The 21,290-nt window shown below is 44.4% G+C and overlaps 1 protein-coding gene across 1 annotated transcript in view; it reads right to left on the minus strand.

Moving 5' to 3' along the window:
- The window catches only part of SLC25A13 (solute carrier family 25 member 13), a 167,576-nt gene extending 146,919 nt beyond the window's left edge, over positions 1-20,657 (minus strand). Inside the window, 4 exon segments of the mRNA XM_037136711.2 lie at positions 20,449-20,469; positions 20,471-20,544; positions 20,547-20,582; positions 20,585-20,657. Coding sequence (XP_036992606.2) covers positions 20,449-20,469; positions 20,471-20,544; positions 20,547-20,582; positions 20,585-20,642 — 189 coding nt within the window. The 5' untranslated portion in view covers positions 20,643-20,657.
- Between the last annotated feature and the right edge of the window lie 633 nt (positions 20,658-21,290).

Consider the following 21,290-nt stretch of genomic DNA (forward strand, 5'->3'; position numbering starts at 1 on the left):
ACATGAAATTACAGACAGAAGTGCTGGGGTTCTGAAGGTGTACTGAGATGGATTCTACCTGGTGGCAAAACCAACACCCGGGAAGTTCTATGAGCTGGAAAGTGGGGACCACAGAAAGGGAGCCCCCCCCTTTTAAGTGAACTCAGAGCAGCCTCTCAGCACACACCGTGCGCATCATTTAACAAGCTCCAGTTCATTGGGCTTTAGAAGACTCAGCAAACTTTACACTGTTTTCAGAAGACTGACTTTCATTGTTATATATACTTTTCCCGTATTCTAATAGCATGTAAATGTTTATAGCTATTAGTCTTAAAAATCTAATTATGGAAGGAGACTTGACTTGGGTGGTGAACACACGATACAACATACAGTTGACATATTATAGAATTGTACACCTGAAACCTATATAATTTTATTAACGAATGTCACCCCAATAAATTCAATAAAAAATCTAATTGCCTGATTTTTATCATCATTCTGCATTATAAGAGTAGATCCCACCATTAAAATAAAATTTTTATATTAACAGCTTTTAAAGAAAGTAACATTTTCAAACACAGTTAGGAAGTAAATCACTGAGAAGGAAAAGAGTTCTTGGCAGATAATAGAGAATTTTATATTCAACCAGGAAACACTGACACCAAGTCATGCTTAAGGGGAAAGGAGGGGAAATTAGAATCAGAAAAACTATATGTTATACGTTTTTCCATAAACTGAGAAGAGTTTACTTTTACTGAACTTTAGTATGGAAATTTCAAGTCAATTCCATGAACCTATGTTCACAGGGCAAAGTTTGAAGATCACTGAATATGTAAAATTTTTGACAGGACAAACATTAGATATAATAGTTTAAACAGGTTATAAATACCATTTCTAAAACATACCAACTAGGTTCATCCTATTGAATAGATATTTTTAAAAAAACAGCCAACAAATAATAAAACTTCAATGGCTGCTTTTAAAAACAGGGTACTAGGAAGCACAGCAAGAAGAACCAGAAAGACATCTTTCAAGATAAATAGATTCACTTGCATTTGAATATGAATTATAGCAGCCAAAAAAAGGAAGACACCAGGAAAGATGTTTCTACATGTAGGAGGACTGAGGTTCTCAGCCCCAGCTGCACAGCCAAGTCACCTAAGGGGATTTAAAATTTTATCACACCCCAGCCCTACCAGAGGCCAATTGAATTAGGGAATCTTCAAAGTTTCCCCATGAGATTATAATGTTTGGCTGGTTGAGAACCACTGGGTTAGAACCCAAGGTCCCCACCTCAGATTGCTACTCCACCAACTGCACAATATAGTCTTCACTCAGCAACACCTTCCCAAACCTGAAAGTTCTGAAAACCAAGACAAGCAGATGCCTACACTGAAAACTGTATTGTCATGAAGTAATTCTTCACTTTAGGTATGAAATAAAAACCAGAAGAGAAAGCCCATCAAAAGCAGGCTACTCTGTGTGTGTGGGAGGAACTGGAGAAGGATGTGCATGTACACACATGCAGGCATGCAGTGACAAACAGTAAAAGGACGTCAAGGGAGAAATGTTCCTGCATGGTCTTTCGTATCCATACCTGTGAAAGTAAGTGGAGTAGGTAGACCACAATCCCAATGAAAAGTACTGTTGGATGTGACCTAACAACTTAGAAGCTTCTTCCCATGTATCTTCCTGTGTTGCAAAGACTGGAAGGTTAAAACTAACACCTCCTAGACTCCCTTGCAGCTATGTGCTACAAGTCCAGGTGCTGTCCATCTGATAAAGTTGGGTGAGATTTAGAAGCCAAAGTTTTGGAAGGCAAAGATCTGGAAGTTAGGGGGCATACTTCTACTGTTTCTTAGCAGCACCATTGTTGTAAATGTTTGATTTTCCAGTGGTGACCTCCTAACCACGTCAGTGGCAGCATGGTTCTGAAACACTCCCAATTTGGCAGTTGGTTTCATGACTGCACAAGAGGCAACTGCTCCCTCGGCAGCCTGCTCTGCTGTGAGGCTTTAGAGGTCATTCCTGAGAGCTCAACACAAAGTCTGTTTCTTCACCTTCCCAACAAATTCTGTAAGCCATTTAACACCCTGTAATAAATCTCCCTTCTGCTTAACCCAGCTGGAGTGGATTCTGTTCTCTGCAAGTGTACCTTGACTGATATAATCAGTAATTATAAAAAAAAGTTTGGATTCTCCAAAACCATAGTGTCACCATTAACTTGAGAGAAAGAAAAAAAGAGGTGTCACATCAAATTTAGGAAAAGTAATTTTTTATTGAATTCACTGAGTCATTCATTCTTCATCCTACAGTTTCCCTAAGTTCTAATATAAGAGCAGTAGTTATGAAAAAGTTACTGAAATATAAATTAGTATAAAGAGAAGATGCCATGTTAAGCATTCTTCAAACCACAACATTTTTGTATAATCCATCCTAAAAGTTCATATCACTCAACAATCAACTTCCAAAGCACCAGACAATCACAAATGTTAACCTAGTGGGTACTTACACAAGCAAGTCATTTTGGGGCTATTGGAGATATTTATCAGAAGGATTTGGTAGGTTGTGAAATGTGCTGGACTTAATTCTGCACTACTATAGATAAATATTAAACAGCTATAAAACCATCACCATAAAATTCTGATATTAAGAAGCAGGGTATAATAGTCAAGAAATGGATGGTGGTGTTTTAGCTGTGTGTCCTATGCATTAATTTTAGACTTTAGTACTATTGTTATTAAGCTAAAGCTAATATTCTGCTAAATGTCCCCAACAGTAATAATTTGACAAGAGACAGTATGAGTCTTTCTGAAATAGACATTTTCTACTTACATTTCTAACTCCTTACAGAGATATTCAAAGATGCTTGCTTACCGTCATGTAAGCAGACACCCCCAGCAGGGGAGTAAACATTTGTGTCCCAGGGTGCTACTACTTGGCGACCTTGGACAAGCCAGTCAACAGCTGAGTTTTACTTTCCTCATCTATAAAGTGGCAGAAAGTGATAAAAATCTACTTGCCTATTTCATAAAGTTATGTTAAGGACTAAGCAGAGTGAAGAAAAAACGCCCTGTTGAATTCTAAAGTGATAAATATTGGTAGTGATTATCAGCTACTCTTAAAAAAAAGTAAGCTGAGAACACAGTGATGTGATATTTCTAATCCCAAATACGAATGGGAAGCGAGGAGGTCCAGCATGTATTCAACTTAGAAATAAGCAATAAAAAAATGACAAGCTAAAAAGAAAAAATTTACTGAAATTCTATTGGATGATCACAGTCTTGATAGAAAGGCTGAAGAATCAGCTTAAGGCCAAGCTTCCACCAATGATGCCTGCAACTATCCAGAACCAACCTGCTGAGAAATCTACCTCACATCCCCTAAGAAAGGCACGTTGCTTGGGCTCCGTGTCAGACCCACTGCCATGGAAAACTTCACACACAAGCTGCTTCCTTGTGTTGCTCTCTTCCAAATCAAAGTCACACATAAGCATCTAATGGGCAGAGCTAGATCTTGTGCCTTGTCCTGGCTGCAAGGAAAGGTGAAACTTGAGTTCTGACTCTCATGTTCCAACAGGCAGGCCTTATGTCGTAGGGATTTTCTCCAATACAGAAAAGTTAGGCAAAAGGTGATGATGGTAAGACTTCTGGTTTCCAGACCAGCATGTTAAGGAGCCTAAAGTTGCCACTCTTATCTATCCTAACAAGAAAAAAAGCCGAAAAACTGAAAAATCAACAACTCTCCCAAGACTCATCAGAAAGGTGAGGTCACCAGAAAAAAAAAACCTGCCCCCAAATTAGACACAGAAAGGCAGAACCAGAGAATCACAACCAACAGAGCAGAAAACAGCGTCTGAAACCTCCATGGCAACCAGTGTCAGAGTAGGAAACCTGGCCTGCAACTGACCAATCGCTGGGGGCTCAAGTGTGGACAAGATTCCCCACACTTCTGTGACGTTTGCCTCCTGGAACTCCGCCTAGTTCTCAGACTGATCAGAGAAAGAAACACCTTGCTCTTCCAGCAGGAGCAGAGAAACAGAAGCATTTTGAAATCCATCAGACCATTTTCTTCTCTATACCAAGGTCTGCCCTCAAACGAAATCATTTAGTGACAGGCTAACCTGAGGATTTATCAGAGTCTACATGACCAGAGGGAAGGGAAATACCACACTCCAGACATCACCAGCCACCCTCTCCCACCTAAGGGGAGGAAAACCTGAGACACTTGTGAAGCTTACTAAAATATACATCATATACAATCAGAGAGTTACACTTTAAAACGATGAGCCCTAACCAGCACGCTCACTGGGTTGGGCATCACCCCATCACGTGAAGGGCTGCCAGGTTGATGCCCATCAGGGCACATGCATGGGTTGCAGGTTCAGTCCCCAGTCGGAAAGCGTACGAGAGGCAGCTGATGAGTATTTCTCTCTCACGTCGATGTTTCTCTCCCTCTGTTTCTCTCTCCTTCCTCTCTCTCTAAAGATAAATAAATGAAATCTTAAAACAACAAAAACAATGAGATATCCCTATACACTATTAGAATGGCCAAAATCCAGAACACTGGCACCACCAAATGCTGGTGAGGATGTGCAGCAACAGGAAGTCTCATAGTTACCGGTGGGAGTGCAAAAACAGTAGAGCTACTGTAGCAAACAGATTGGAGTCCCTCACAAAACTAAACATGCTCTTACCCTATGATGCAGCATTGGTGCTTCTTAGTGTTCACCCAAAGGAGTTAAAAACATAGGTCCATACACACACCTGCACACAAATACTTACAGATGCTTTATTCATAATTGTCAAGATGTCTTTCAGTCAATGAATGTAACAATAAAGTGTGGTATCTCCAGACAACAAAATATTAGTGAGCCCTAAAAAAAGAGAGAGAGAGCTACCAAGCCATGAAAAGACATAGAAGACACCTAAATGCCTAATACGAAGTGAAAGAAGCCACTCTGAAAAGGCTCCATACTGGACGATTCCGACTCCATGACATTCTGGAAAGGGCAACAAAGAAAGTGATCAGGGGTCGGCAGGGATAGGGTGTACGGGAGGAGGGCAGAGCGCAGAGGATTTTTAGAGCAGTGAAAATTACACACTTTGTTCAGGCCCAGGAAATGTACGGCACCCAGAGTGAGCCCTAATGGAAACCACGGGCTCTGGGTGATAATGATGTGTCAATGGAGGTTCATCAGTTACAGTGAGTGTATCACTCTGATAGGCGCTGATGATAATGGGGGAGACCAGGAATGTGTGTGGTGCCGTATGGAAAATCTCCGAACCTTCCTTTTAATTTTGCCGTAAACCTAAAATAAAACCTAGTAGAAAAACTAAGGATGGCCAGGACCAACAAGATGAACCTGATTAAGGAGTCACTAGGCACACATGTACATAATCTCCCTTTCTCTCTGCGAATCCTTGAAGCAGGCTGGATTGTCTTCCTTTTTACTGGAGAAAACTGCAGGTCACGCAGGCTGATCTGTTCCGAGCCCATCCCTGCCCATAGTGCCACGACCCAGGGAGTCAGGCTGCCCTGGACCAGGATTCTCCACCTCAGCCCCACGGACATTTTGGGTCAGATCATTCTTTGTTGCAGGCAGTTGATTGGTGCCTGTAGGATGTTTAGCAGTATCCCTGGGTTCTAGATGACAGCAGTAACCCCCACTTCCCAGATGCAACATGGCCAAATATCCCCCAGGGGCCAAACTACCCCACCCCAAGTGAGGACCACTGCCTTAGAAGGTGCTGCTCCATGAGCTCATTCACACAACACAACCACCTACAGGAAACCTACCACGTGCGAGGCCCAGTGCCAGGCACTGGGGAGACAATGCCAAAGGAATCAGAGGCCCTGCCCTGCAGCGGGAATGGTGGACTTACCAGCAAGTGGTTGGTACAAAGTGTGCAGTGATACGTGCTGTCGCAAGGCTGAGTGGTTGCAGAACTAAGACCATCATTCTCCTGGAGTCATGAGGGGTTGTGGAGGCAAAGTCTTTGGAGCTGGATCATTTGTTATTGATTACAGCAATTAACACTGACCAGCTAACGTTTACTGGGCCCTGGACACTCTCCTAGGCAGCACACTAACAGCTTTACACCTGATCTCATTCAAAAATCACTAACACTGCTTAAGGTGAAGAGCCATTAATGGCCCCATTTTTCAGGTGAGGAAGCGTAGTCTTAAATGAGGAGTAGTAAATCACCGAGCCAAAAATACCCTACAGCCCAGCTCTTTTGACATTAATTATAGTACTTGGAGGATGTGCTAAGAATTTGGCAAAGATGGAGACTTTAAGCTCTCCTTATGAACTGTGCTACCGGACAACACTGTAGCTGAAAGCAATTTAAAATAAAGTCTTTTTGATTTGGCATTATGATACATAAATGCCCATGGTTCAGTAGAAGGCAGACCTGCCTATTGTAGAATATTATTCTCCAGTATTATATGCTGAACTCAGTCTCAATTTTTCTTAAAGCATCAAGGTTACAGTATAATTAGGAACCAGCTGCAATTGTAATTACTGCTCGCAATATAATTTGTTACATATTAGCAAGTGTCAAATTACTACTGCTCCTTAAATGAATAAAAACTGATTGTGCTATTCTGAAGATTGGGATGTGTGTTCCAGACAGGGAACAAAGGAATATAAAAAGTGTATGACATATTTATAAAGTGCTGAAAGGTTCTACTTAGGAGATCACAAGTTGCTAGAGCCCAGATAATGCCACAGAAAGTTACAATGGCTTCTCAGAGGGAAAAGCTAACTTAATAAAAGCAGGGGAGAGCAGCATATCAAAGACAATAGAAAAGCTGCCTCCACTAAATCGTACCCAGCTGTTCATAATTGTGCTGTGCATGAACATCACACACCTGAAGAATAGTCAATACCCTGGAGGAAGCCAACGGAAAAAGAACAGGAGCCCTCTGCATAGCCAGGGTTCATCCTGAAGACTGTGCCCAGTGTCACTCAAGTGAGCCCTCCTCCACCTTCCCCCACAGCCTGTGGACCTGTGACATGCCTCTGAGCAACTTCTGTGGTTCTGAACCCCCAGGTCACACTTCTGTACAGCTTATTATGTCCCAGGCCCATCTCTGAACTTCAGAAACATGAGTAGATGGACCATTCCAATAGGAAGTACAACTGTGCCTCTTTTATAAATGAGGAAATCGAGGTACAGAGATGTTGGTAACTTGCCCAGAGCTATAATTTGAACACAGAGTCCATAATTCCTACCAGATGTTTTACTGGCTTTCAAAGGAAAAGAGAGAGGGCATGAGACAGAGCAAGAGAATCTAGAGATTAAAAGGAAATACAGACACATCAACTAAGTGCAATGTGTATATCTCATTTAGATGACAATGCAAAAAACTACTCTTATAAAATATAAGGCAATAGGGGAAATGTGTAAAATGTGTACAGGATATTTGATCATTTTGAAAAAAATCGCTGTAATGTTTTAGATATGATAACGATGTTTTGGTTGTACATTTTAAAAATCTGTTTCAGAGAACCATACTAATATTTACAGGTATGACAATAAGATATTGGGGGTTTGCTTTGAAAAATTTGGGGGATGGACGGAGGAAAAATGATGTGGTCCAAATGAAAGAATACTGGCCATGAACTGATAATTACTAAAACTGGCTGGATGAGGACACAGGGATTCATTATACTCTTCTATATTTGCATTATGGAATATTCCCATGAGAATTTTCACAAATGCTGCTATTCTTAAAAGGCCTAGGTCAAATGCCAGTTCCTCCAGGAAGACTTCCAGATTCTCCAACCAGCGTCCCCTCATGGAATGCTCTTTGTACCCATTTTACGGGGTTTGCAACGGGACATTAAAATTCTCACTCCATCACTAATCATTAACGTGACCTCCGGTTTTCTCATCAGCACGAGAGAACAGGAGAAGGAGGTTGAAGGAACGGAGCGCAATGCAACTTGGGAGAGCAGCGGGCTGCACCTTGCTGCGCAGTGACTCGAAGCCCTTCCTTCTCACAGCAGCCCAGCGGACTGGGTCACCAGCAGACCGCAGAGCCCTAGGGCAAGGCTCCTTTGGCTTTCTGAACTAATCAGATTTCCTCTTAAGCCCCTGAACCGTGGGTCTGCGCTGAGCTGATAGCAGGCCACGCTGGCCAATGATGTGGCATCACTGAAGGTTCGTGACCTCCTGGGGTTGAGCAATAAATAAGAAATTAAATTGGTGCCCTAACCTTTCATCTGATATCAAAGTAACTGCAGATAATCTTTAAAAAGAGGGACAGAGGCTCAGAAAGGGTACTGGGAAAGCAGGAGTGGTTTCATATGTAATATTAAGTGGAGAAGTTGTGTTTAAACATGACGGACAACCCAGAATCCATAAAGGAAAAGACTAGCACGCACTATAACATTTTTTTTAAAGCAAAAGTGAGTATGAATCAGTTAAACATCAACTGCAAAAAAAAAAAATGTGTAACAGGACAGAGGGCCAAGGTTCTTAAAATTTTAAAGTGCTCTTAGAACAAATCAATGTGAAAAGGCAAATAACCTAACAGAAAGCTGGGCAAAAGCCAAGACCAGGCCCTTCTCAAACTGCTGGTGGACACCACAAATGGACCAACAGAGGTCTGCAAGAACCACCATAAAAAGAGAACCGGGGGTGGGCTTTCACTTCTGGAACTGAGAGGGAAGACAATGAGTGAACGTGGAACCCTCAACTGCAGAGTCAACTGCAACCTGCAATGAAATGAGCCTGTGAATGCTCACAAAGCATAAAAGTCCCTGCCAGTGGGCCCAGCAATGTCGGACCTGACCTATCACCAGCCTTTCCACTCAAGCTACCTGCACGACCCAGTCAGCAAGATTTAAAAGACACACCAACCAAATGCCATGTGTGGACAGCCTGAATCTTGATGGGAACAAACCAACTGTAAAAACCATAAACCTATGATGACATGGCTTTTTAACATCCTTACAGCTGGTGCTTCAGGGAATGGGGAAATAAAACTAAGACCCCTTTTCTTAAAACTGAAGGGAAGAACTAAAAAAATACACAAAATCTGCCTACCCGTGTGGAAAAATGACGAGGAACATTCCTATCTCTGACAACTCCAAGTTAAACAAACAAACAGCCACCTCTTTTTTTCTGTTACACTGTTGCTACAGCTTTATGGCAGGAATGTGAACAGGGTTTGGACAGGTCCTAGTCACAAACTGCTGTGAGGGACATGACAAGGGAACGAGTGTTTTACCAGAGCCAAGGCCAAGGAGGCGTTAGCAGGCTAGAGATTAAATTGCATAAGCAGCATGAATCCACACCGTGTAGCAAGGCAAATTAAAGAGGGCAATGTAGCACAATGGATATGAGCGTAGACTATGGAGCCAGGCTGCCTGTGGTCAAACCACGGCTCTGGCATTAAGAAGCTGTGTGACCTTGGACAAGTCCATCAACCTTTCTGTGCCTCAGGAGACTTAACCACTCCGTGTAGATACAGCACTACATGTAATAGGATTGCTGTGAAGATTAAATTATTTCATGTACAGCGTGCCGAGAACAGTGCCTGGTTTTTGTAAATGTAAGCTGCTGCTGCTAAGTTTCTCTGACAAAAGAGGATACAATGCCTTCCCTGACACCTTGTAGGTGATTATTAGGATCCAATCATGAAGGCTGGGTCTTCCTATCATCTGATTATTTTCATTCCTGTAGACAGTGTGTTCTCGAAAACAAGTCCAGTAGCTTACTCACTCTGGGAGGCCCGGCACTTAGTACAGGCGCTGGCCGATGGTTCGTACCACAACAACACACTGGAATGCACTGTACGCATGAACATGGGACTGCTATTAACATGGCAATGAGACCCAATCTTGAAAGCTCCCACTGACTGTTCCGGGCAGAATGGAGAGCGTGCAAGGAAGAGACCAAAGGCGAGAACAGCTCGGAAGCCATGGTCACGCTGCCACTAAACAGTAACGACAACCTGAACATCGACGGTGCAGACAGGACAGGATGTGCCTGCTCAGGGAAAAGGAGGGTTTAGCCAACTCATCTCTCGGCCCACACCCAATATCTTGCCGACGACATCTCTCCTGGCTGCCCTCAACAGGCACTTAGGAAAAATTACATTGCAGGGTGAAAGTGAGGCATGGCCAAGAAGGTGAATTCAATTGTCAGAAAGCAGCATGGGAAGCACCTGTGAGAGGGCAAGTTGAGATTTCCAGCAGACGGCTGACGACAACACAGGGCCGGCATGCGAGGGGTGAGCGTGGAGCCATCACCCAGCAGGGAGAAGAGGGTCTTGGGCAGGCCCCCAGGGACACCAACATTTCAGGGGGGAGCGGAAGGACAGAAATGCTGCAAAGGAAAAGAGAGGCGGCATATGCGTTAAGAGGCCAGCAGAGGGTCATCATCAAAGCTGATGGAGGGTGTCCGAGGAATGAAGGGCAGTGGGATACAGGTCCCGTAAGGTCAAAAATAACAAGGACAGGCTAACAGCATGAGAACTGAGGTCATTGATAACATTTGGGAAAGACTGTTTAAAAAAAAAAGAAAAAAAACAGGTATAAATTCCATGTCTGGAACTTTAAGTATAGGCAGGCAATGAATAGAGAAAAGTACAACCCCTATGGCCACCTGTGGGCCTTGGACTGTTACCAGTCCATGGCCCATTAGGAGCCAGGCCACACAGCAGGAGGTGGGAGGGGGCACCAGCGAGGGAAGCTTCACTAGCCTTTCTGCCTGAGCTTCTGGCTCCTGTGCCCCCATCCCTGCCCCAACTCTATCCGTGGAAAACGATCTTCTACATAACTGGTCCCCGGTGCCTAAAACATGGGGGACCACTGCGCTATAAAATAGTCACACATTCCCTTAAGTAATAACACAGAAATGAATTCCAAAATAATACCCTGGCCTCTATGTGGAATCAAAATGAGCCCTAAAACCCCAAAAATGTATCCTGAAGTTTGTCACTATGTACTTAATTCAGCAAAAGGTTGGACTGACAACCAAGTCAGAAGGTGCTGCACCTGTAGTTTAGAAAGGGCAGATCCACTTAATGACACAGTTATGAGAGTTCCAGGCCAGCAGTCTTCAAACTCGAATGTGCACAGAATGCCCATGCTATGGGGATCTACCGGCAGTTAAGAATGCAGGTCCTGATGCAACAGGACCTTTGACATGAAGTGAGTCAAAGATGCTACAGTTCTAACAAGCTCCCAAGTAAAACCAATACTGCTGGTTCTGGGACCAAAACCTCCAATACAAGGCCCCAGGACGACTACTCAGAGAATCTGACTACTGAAGCATTATGCTGAATATTCAAATGGATCACAAACTTAGGAAAACACACCAGGTTTTGTTCAGGTAGGTCAAATAATATCCATGTTCCTCGTTTTCAGTTCAGTACCAATATGCCGGTCTCCAACAGATATCTCTTAACATTCCTGTCGTGCTTCATAATTCCCAAAGTGCTTTAACATGTCATGTTCCATCTGCTCCTCACAGATGTCCCAGGTGGTTCCTGTTATCCCCAGGGTGATACTAAGCAGCCAAAAGTTAGAATTGTCCATGTTCTCACCATCAACAGAAGCAGTGGGCCTATAACCCAGGTTCCAATGCCTTCTAGTCCAGGGCTCTTCGAAAAAACCTGAGCTACTGATTTAAAAAATAAAAAGTTCTCAAAGCCACTTTTTGTGTAAGGAAGCTGTTCTGAGCTGATGGACCAGTGGGGGTGGGGGGCAGGCAGGGAGGGAGGTGTCTGCAGGATCAGACATATGCAAATCACATGTCTAAACTAGAACAAAATTCTAAATACGCACCTGGGGCTACCAGCCTGTTCAAATCAGGCTTCTGGACACACTACTCCAAAATACAGCATCTTGGCACACTGACTATTTTAGCTGAAGGAACTAGAGAAAATAGCAGAAGCAGGCAGGTCACTTCAACCTTCCCTGCCCCCCAACCACCAGTGGACTCTCCTCCAAAACTGGGCATAAAAGTCCCAGGTATGCAGAGTTGGGGGCCGAGACATGTGTACAAACAAACCTTGTTAAACTAAGCCTTGCCTTCCTAGGTACTTCTTCACCATTTACTAACCTAAACCCCTTTGTCTCAGCAAGTCTCCACAAAATTACTGTTTCTTTGTCTAAATGGAATAAAAGCTCCCTCCTCTGATCTCGACTTTGGGGTCTTCATTCTTTTGTGAAGGCTCTTGTGTACTTGTAAAACATCAATACAATGGGTATGTTTTTTCTCCTGTTAAATTTGTCTTGGTCAATTTAATTTTCAGACGCAGCCAGAGACCCTAGGAGGGTTAAGGACAACTTTTTCCTCCCCTACATTTACTTATATTTTCTACACTTAGAATTTTCTTACCAACTGCACTCTGCAAGTCTTAGGCAAAAATATTTTACCTTGAAATTTTTTAAGTGTATCTTAAAATACCTGATTCACATGAACAGTTTTCATGAATAACATGTGAAGCTGTGACTCCATGGTGAAACCAAGACACAGCAACCAGCCTCGTAACAGTCATTAAACAATAGAGTGGATTATTTAGGGCACATGGCTAAGAATGCCAACTCTGCCCACTGTGCTATGTTGTCAGCACCTAAAGTCAAAAAGGAACCATCGGGGCCTGTTTTCACTCATGTAACTCCCTACCAAATTTCCAAAGGAAATAGTGGGCATAGTATTCTATCTTCTAAACGTTTCCAATCAACAAACCAGGCCACCACTCTACAAAACAGCCAATGGGAGAATAATTCTATGACCAAAGCCACCATTGACTGAGTCAGTTTGACCCAACAAGAAGTTCTGGTTAAATAGGCCTTAAGAAAAGTTTGCTCGCTTGCTGTTCAATGTTTGCTAAGGGCATTGCATCACTGTGACAAGGCACATCCTCCTCACCCCAAGAGAACCAACACGCACCTGCAGATCCACACCTTCCTCTGTTCCAACACCCCACCCAAAGCAACCAAGCTAACAAGGCAGGAGAGCAGGAAGGAACCCTGCTCAGCAGGACTGACCCTCACGGACAGTGGAGAACACCACACAGAGTGACACCATTTAGGAACTTGACGGAAGCAGAGGCTAGTCAAAGGATGAAAGGTCAAAGGAGCCGGATCCAGGGCTCCTCCAGCAATGTTACAGAAGAAACCAATATTCAAAACGACCTGCTCCCTGGTTTTCTTACACTACACATTGACGTTCAGCCCTTCCCAGCCCCACTTCTGTATCTGCTGGCCAACCCATGTCAAGCCATGTGACCTAACTGGGGAACAGAGACCACGCGGAACTGGGTTCCTCAGAGAAAAGGCTGCAAGGCCAGGGTTGTTCTTCACCAGGTTCCCCTCTCCCTGACCCCACCCTTATCTAGAACACCTACTGAGACTCCCAGGAGACAAAAGGAGCTTTCAATCACTTTGGCGAGAACACCTGTATTCTAGGATAAATTCCAAAATTGCATAAACTAGATGCCTGAGCACCTAGTATCACTTAGGTGAAATGGGGCAGAAGGACTGCAACTAAACTGTGAAGAAAGAAGGGAACTCACAGGGACCCCTACCTACCCTTCCTTTTAAATGACACACGAGGACACATCTCATTGCACTGTCCCAGGAAGGAGCTGTCAGAGGACCCACGGAAGCTACGCGCACAAGAACAGCCCGGGGCCGTGGCCTAACAAGCACATTTGATTCACGGGGGAGCCTTTCAAACACGCGAACGTAGGGGTGTTTATGTTCTTTCAAATCAGTGTTTTGGGTCCCTTCAGCTATATTCCCAGAACTGGGATCACTGGGTCAAAAGGCAGATCCATTTTTAATTTTTTGAGGTATCTCTATACTGCTTCCCACCGTGGCTGCGCCAGTCTGCTTTCCCACTGACAGTGCAAAAGGGAATTTCTCCACCTCCTCACCAGCACTTGTTATTTCTTGACTTATTGATGAGAGCCCTTCTGAATAGTGAGAGGTGTTATCTCGTTGTGGTTTTAATCTGCATTTCTCCAATGATTAGTGATGTTGAGCATCTTTTCATATGTTTATTGACCATCCACATGTCTTCTTGGGAGAGGTGTCTCTTCAGGTCCTTTGCCCATTTTTTTAAATTGGATTGTTTGCTTTTTTGGTATTGAATTTTATAAGTTATTTGTAAATTTTGGATATTAATATCCCATCAGATGTATCAGTGAATATGTTCTCCTATTTCAGGGGTTGCCTTTTTATTTTATTGGTGGTTTCCTTTGCTGTGCAATAACTTTACAATCACCAAGATATGGAAGCAGCCCAAGTGTCCATCAGTAGATGAGTGGATAAAACAACTATGGGACATTTATACAATGGAACACTACTCGGCCATAAAAAAGAAAATGTTACCCTTTGCAACAGTGTAGATGGACCTGGAGAACATTATGCTAAGTGAAACAAGTCAGTCAGAGAAAGACAAATACCATATGATTTCACTCGCATGTGGAATCTAATGAACAAACTGAACTAACAAGCAAAATAGAGATAGACTCAGAGAGAGAGAGAGAGAGAGAGCAGGCTGACAGCTATGGGAAGCGGGAAGGAGGGTTAAGGGATGGAAGGATGGAGCAAAAAGGAAAAAGGGTTCCCAGCCATGGACAACAGGGTGGTGATTGCAGTGGGGAGGGGAGTAAAAAGGGGGTAAATGGTAATGAAAACTAATACAATTAAAAAACAAACCTCGAGTCTCAGCCACACTGAAGTCTAATTAAATCTGAACCTTTGGGTAAGACCCAGGCACAGACATTTTTATACCTGTCCAGGTTACTGCAGTGCGCTGAGAACCCCTGGCCTACCACACCTCAAAAAGCAAAGGTATTTCACGGAAACTTGAACGAACTATAAATTTTCCTGGGACTCCATTTCTTCATCTGGTAAAAGGGGACGGGACTGATGAGGGGAAGGAAGAGTGAGGACTGTCGTGTTATATATGCCTCAAGGCCTGTCCACCTCCGTAAATTTAAGAAACCCTAAATCCAACATCGGTGAAAGCACAGAAACATGCCGTCCTCATGGACGCATAGAACCAACTCGAGCCTCCCTTCCCGCCTACCGCACAAACTGGTCTGCTTTATTAGTATATCGGCATCATGACACTATTAATTCACCAGATGCCTAGAATTTTTTACCATAGGGAGAGAAAACCTTCAATCTGAAGAATATCCTTAATAAACTCAACTACATTTCATCCTCCATAACAAACCTCTAAAGAGGGTACTACTGTAGATGAGACACAGGAAAAACGTGGCGGTTAAATATGTAGCCCAAGTCTCCGTGGTGAGTGCAGGGTTAAAATTTGTACAAAGGTGTATGACGGAGATGATACCCACACAACTCAGTGAAGATACAAAAACACAACACTGAATTATACACTTTAAGTGGGTGGATTACATTGTATATAATGGTATCCAATAAAGCTCTTAAAGAAAGCTATATGACAATCCCTGGCCTGTGCAAGCTGGTTTGAAAGCCACTGAATAAATACACAGTCAGTGTGTGCAGTAAAGCATATGCTAAGCACCAAATACAAACCAAATTCCACAGAGACAAAACACTGGACTGGGATGATCAGGAAGTGTCCGTACCTCACGTGCACTTCTGCGAATGCAGGCCTGGGGGGAGACATATTAAGAGCAGAGGCTCTGAACACAGACTGGACGGGTTCAAATCCAGGCTGCACCACTTACGTGATGTACGACCTTGAGGAAATCACTGAACTCTGTGAACCTCAGTTTTCTCTGGGGTTCAGAGAGTGAAATGAGGACGAAAGTAGAAAGCACCTACTGCTTGGTGCATATGAAAGTTAACTGAGTGATGATTTGTAAAGGGCCAGGGAAAGGGCCTGGCACGTAGTAGGCATTATGTAAGTGGTGCTAAGATAAAAGTTTGGTTCACACTAAGGTGCCTAACTTCCCCTTCTAAACCATCTTTCCCCTCTCCCATGTACTAAACACCATGCACCATGCTAAACCATCAGGAAGACAATATGGTAGACAGGGCCAGAGCACAGACTCTGGAGCCAGACTGGCTGGCTTCGAACCGCAGCTCCTTCATTCTTAATGAACAGATCACCTCTTGGTATCTCCGTCTTCATCTGTAAATCTGGGATGATGGTGTATAACTCATGAGACTGTTATAGGGGTTATGTGAGTGAATGACAAAAAGTATTTAAAATCTAATCTCTATCTTGTGAGCTGCTCTTTGATTTACTCTATTACCTGCCATCCCCTAAACAGACGCTCTCACCCTTCTGTCTTCCATGTGCTGTTCCTATGACTGGCAAAGTCTTTCCTCTTCCCCCATCCATTCCTTCTGGAATACCGCGGTTGAGACGTTCCTGCCCCTCACCCCACAGAAGCGGGCGCCTTCCCTAATGCTCCCACAGGCCCTGTTAGGGCACTAACTGTGCACAGGGCTTCCATGACAGGATTTAGCCCTCAATATGACTGTGGTTTTCTTAAATCCCAAATGAAATGCAGCTCACCTTCATTTGGTTTCGTCCCACTTGGAACATTAGAAACAGCCCAATACACAATTCCAAATAAACCAGGAACGGGGACAACAGCTCACCCAAGAATCCTCAATACTAAATGTGCCAGTCCTAAAGACCAAACCTCCATTATAGGCATACTTCATTTTAGTGCATTTCATTGTATTGTGCTTTGCTGATGTTGCTTATTTTACAAATCAAAGGCAAGACCTTCCATCAGCAAAAAGATTACAACTCACTTTACTGCAGTCTAGAAGCAAACCCGCAATATATCCAAGGTGTGCCTGTATTACTAGGCTTTATTTTGTCCCCAGATTTCTTTCTTTTAGTTCTAAGCTAACTGCACCCAAACTGTTCTTCCATGACCAGCTTCATATCTGAACATCTCTCACGCCTGATCTCAAGTGAGCATTTGCTAACTTTTAACAGTTTCATCTATTTTAATGTCATCATTCTGAATGTATAAACTCAACCAATGACAAAGAGGGGATGTTCACTACAGCCAAAAAGGGGCAGAGAGGGAGGAGAGGATAATCCCTCTATTACTACTTTATTGTATTTACTTATTTCTTAATCCTCACAAGAGGGTATGTTTTTATTGATTTTAGAGAGAGAGGAAGGGAGAGAAAAACATCAACTGGTTGCCTTCCATAGGTGCCACCACCAGGGATCAAACTCACAACCCAGGCACATGCCCTGACCAGGAACTGAACCCGCGACCTTTTAGCACATGGAACAATGCTCCGAAACACTAAGCCACCCTCCAAGGCATTATTATTACTTTTTAAAAATGCATCTTCTATGGTCTTTTGTAAAATATAATTTTAGAAACTCATTTTCATTTTAATACATACATGGCAGAGTTTAGAAGTTTCTAAAAGAAATACTCAAGCCCTGGCCAGTGTGGCACAGTTGGTTGGAGCATCATTCCATAAACTAAAAAGTCAGAGATTGGATTCCTAGTCAAGGCACATACCTAGCTTTCAGGTTCAGTCATGGGTGGGGGCATGGACGAGGCAACCAACTGATGTTTTTCTCCCCCTCTGTCTCTCTCCCTTCCCCTATCGCTCTAAAATCAATAAGCAAGTCCTCAGGGGAGGACTTAAAAAAAGGAGGAAAGAAATACTCTAAACAACACCAATAGTACAGGCACACCAGTTACATTCACCATCTAGCAGGGGAACCCAGGATCGTTCTTACAAAAGCAGGCCTTCTGAGTTCATCTCAAAACACCGAGAGTTGTAGATCAATGTTACATTAAAAAACAAACACCTCTTGCATCACTAAGTATTGCTCTTCATGAAGAAATCAACACAAAAAGCAAAGACAAGATTCTCAGCCTTCCTATTTAATATAAGAATACTGAAAATTAGTTACATATGAATAAATAAGAGACAAAAAAAACTAAGAACAAATGGTCAAGAGATCAAGAAATGGTTAGTTATGGCTAGGTGTATCCAGAAAACAGTGAATCTGCTTAAATAATCAAAACAATTCACGGTAGTGAGCGCTGGCATTCACCTACAATTCTGGAGTTCTGGATTCTTGGCCCAATTTCTTAGACTCTCCATTGAAGTGAGCTTCTCTCCTAGTTTTAAGAGGGAATGGCAATCCTACCCCTGATGAGACTGTGAAGCCTATGGCTCTGTGTTCAACACAGCAACAGGGAATAATATCTGTGCTCCAGGAAAAAGCAAACACCATGGCCATTAACTCCAGCTGCCCAGCACTGTCTAGTAGCTGACTGAATCACCCTGCAAGCAAGGATAGTGCCCAAAATTAAGGGGCAGTCTTGGAGTAAGTACACCAGCACAGTTCATTCTGGGCCCTTTAAAGACTACATTTACTGTACTGCCCTTGAGTTACAATGATGCATATTATTGTAGGACATCGCCTTATGAACCTTCGGACCATGTTATCTACGGTCCGGAGGTAGTTTGTGATGCAGTTCGCTCACAGCACGTAAAGGTCGTGAGGAAAGACTGCCCTGAGACCGCAGTACCAGGAGACCTCTGTTCCAAGCAGCTGACCTCACTGATTACTTTCCCTTTGCTTTGGCTCCTAGAAATCTCAGTCACCTCTAGCAAGTACACCCATGTTTTCCACTAACCTTAGTCCTGGCAGTTTCTCTCATCTACTCTGACTCAATTTTGATGTCTTGTTGGATTGTAAATATATGTATACCTGATAGAAGCCATCAGAAATCCTGAAAAGAGGCAAGTTTAAACGAATCAAGACACAAAACACAAGGTCCCAGACAGTAAAAATGAGATGTTTCATCTTACCTGAGTCTGCTTGGCTGAAATTCAACTGTACTTACTGATAGGATGTGACAGTTTAATAAATACAACCCAAAAGTTAAGCCCAGTTCTATGTCACTTGTGTACGTCATACCAATCAGTCTTATCTTATACTCCAATTACATGTACATTCCTCAGGTTAGGTTTCAATTGTTTTATCTCCAAATTAAGAAAAATGATCTAATTTAGTAAAGTATGGGTATCTACTCCCACCCACTCTCCTGCGAGAACTCACCTGGAGAGAACTAACTCATACCAACACTCATACTCTGACTGCATGCAAAGAAATGGTCAAGGGCTCCTGGGATTGAAAGGGTTAAAGTGGCTTCCATAAATGAATCCCAGTGATCCTCATGGAACCTACCTCACACACCACACACTTGCACACACACCCACAGCACCCTCCTGAGGGTGGCACTCAGCGTAATCACAGAAAAGAGAAAGGCCACTTCAGCCACAAAGTCAAGGAATATAAAGAAGCCTGCAGATTTGGAAACTTGGAGAAACTTAAGTCATAGAATAGCATTTAAATATATTTGTCTGCTTACAATTTCCATTGCAAATGTGATTAGTTTGCTTGAATAAATAGGAATATGATGTGTTGGCCATGTTTTCCTCTTGAGGGTTATCACAGAGTTTTGATTAAGGACAAATGTTTGAAATGTTGGGTATATTTAAGTTCACTGCACTTTAAATGAGCTAAGAAGTTGTATAGGCTTGATTAAAGGGCTGCCTTCATGAACTTAAAATTAAAAGCAATAAATTCCAATGATTCAAGTGATTGGGGCTAGGTATGGTATTCTGCCAGAAAAGTTGAAGTGGAGTCCAGAGACTGAAATGGTGTCCAGGTTCCAAGAGACGGTGAAAGAGGAAAGGTCACGCTGTCGAAGTTGCCTTTCCTCCGGGTGAGTGAATGATTCGCATGACGCAGAATTCCTTTTAAGTAGAACTTCACAGGACTTACAGGCTCCCCGGACAATCTGTTCTGTCATTTCTAAAAAGAAGCCTCTCAAATGCTCAGAGGCCGGTATGTAAGTGTTGTCAGATGCGGAGAGTGAGAGAAGGATGAGAAAGGTTGGGGCGAGTCTAGGGGGGTCTTCTGGAGTTGGTCCGCTGACGCGCGCAGGCCAACTCTCCCAAGCCATTTCCAAAGCGGAAGTCAAGGTGACTTCCCTGCCCGCGGGAGGGCGGAGCCTTTGAAACCTGAAAGGATCAAGCTTCAGCCAGGGCAGTGTCCCTTGGGAAAATAAACCTAGGTCAGCTATTAACTGGAGTCAGGAGCAGGAGCTCTCTGGGGTGGCCCAGGGGAGCTGCTAACCCCAGCCCTCCCCCGTCCCTGGCGCACCCGCCGCTCCTCCACTCGCCGCGCGCGCTCAAGCACCAGCTCAGCTCGGGCACCCACTCCGCTCCTGGGCCAAATGGGAGGGTCCAGCCTGCAAAGTTTCTGCAGCAAGATCGGGCCTCAGTCGCCGCACGGGCCGCCAGTGCTGCCCCGGGAGTAGGGGTCATGTCCTTCCGTCCACTGCTGCAAGGTGGAACGGCTGCCCCGCGCTCCTTTCTGTGTGCTTTCCCGAGCGCATCAACCCGGCCAGTGAACGTCCGAGCCTCTCGCGCCTCCCGACCCAGTGGGGCTGCCGCGCTCCCCGGGGCCACGGGCGCACGCTTACCTTGGCGGCCGCCATGCTTTCGCCCCTCTAGCGGGTGACTGCGGGTCCCTCTCACTGGCGCGCGGGCACTGTGGGCCGGGGAACTCACTTCCCGTCGGGAGGCGGTGAAGGCGACAGGGCCCGGCAGCGTGCTAGCCCGCCTGCCTCCCCACGCCCTCCCGCCCGCGCGGGTCAGACGGGTGCCGCCAGCCCATTGGCTAGAACTACCGGGCCGCCGCGGCGCGCGCGTGATCTGCTTGGCCTCTGCCCTGCGGCCGGGGCGGGCTCGGGTCCGTGGGCTGCGGGCTGGGTGCGGGCACGTGACCCCGGCGGTGTTCCCCAGCAGCGGCGACGCGAGAGGCAAAGGCCCAAGGCGGTGGCCGGGTGCCAGCCTGTCTCCTTTGGTCAGGTGGCCTCGGGAGAGCTGCGATTGGTACCAGCGACTACTCCAGGGCCCTGGAGACCCAGGGGAAAGCGCACAGCCTGGGGAAGTTGAAAACTCCAGTAGGTCACCTGTTTAGCCAGCATTTCCTTGTCGATTTCGTTTCAAAGGGGCTCCTTGTCAATTTCCTTTCAAAGGGGCTCCATTCTGCACTGTCATATAATGGACCCCAAAGCATTGACCAAAGGGGTGATAGCAAAGTCATTTCGCTGGCAAGCCTACTTTTGGTCAAATCCGGTAAACTCTATGTGCTAAACAGGTGTGTATATATTTATTTGCAGAACATATATTTGCAGGGCTACTTTATTTCTGCCCTAAACACTAGGACTGGAAAAAAGAAAAAAAGCCCTACTGAAACAAATAGGTCAAAATTTTAATGAGAAAAATTAAGGGTATACTCTCCAGAGGTCTTACTCCTCTT

This window comes from Artibeus jamaicensis, unplaced genomic scaffold, assembly GCF_021234435.1.
Source record: "Artibeus jamaicensis isolate MK-2021 breed Jamaican fruit bat unplaced genomic scaffold, CSHL_Jam_final contig_923, whole genome shotgun sequence".
Classification (NCBI taxonomy): Eukaryota; Metazoa; Chordata; class Mammalia; order Chiroptera; family Phyllostomidae; genus Artibeus; species Artibeus jamaicensis.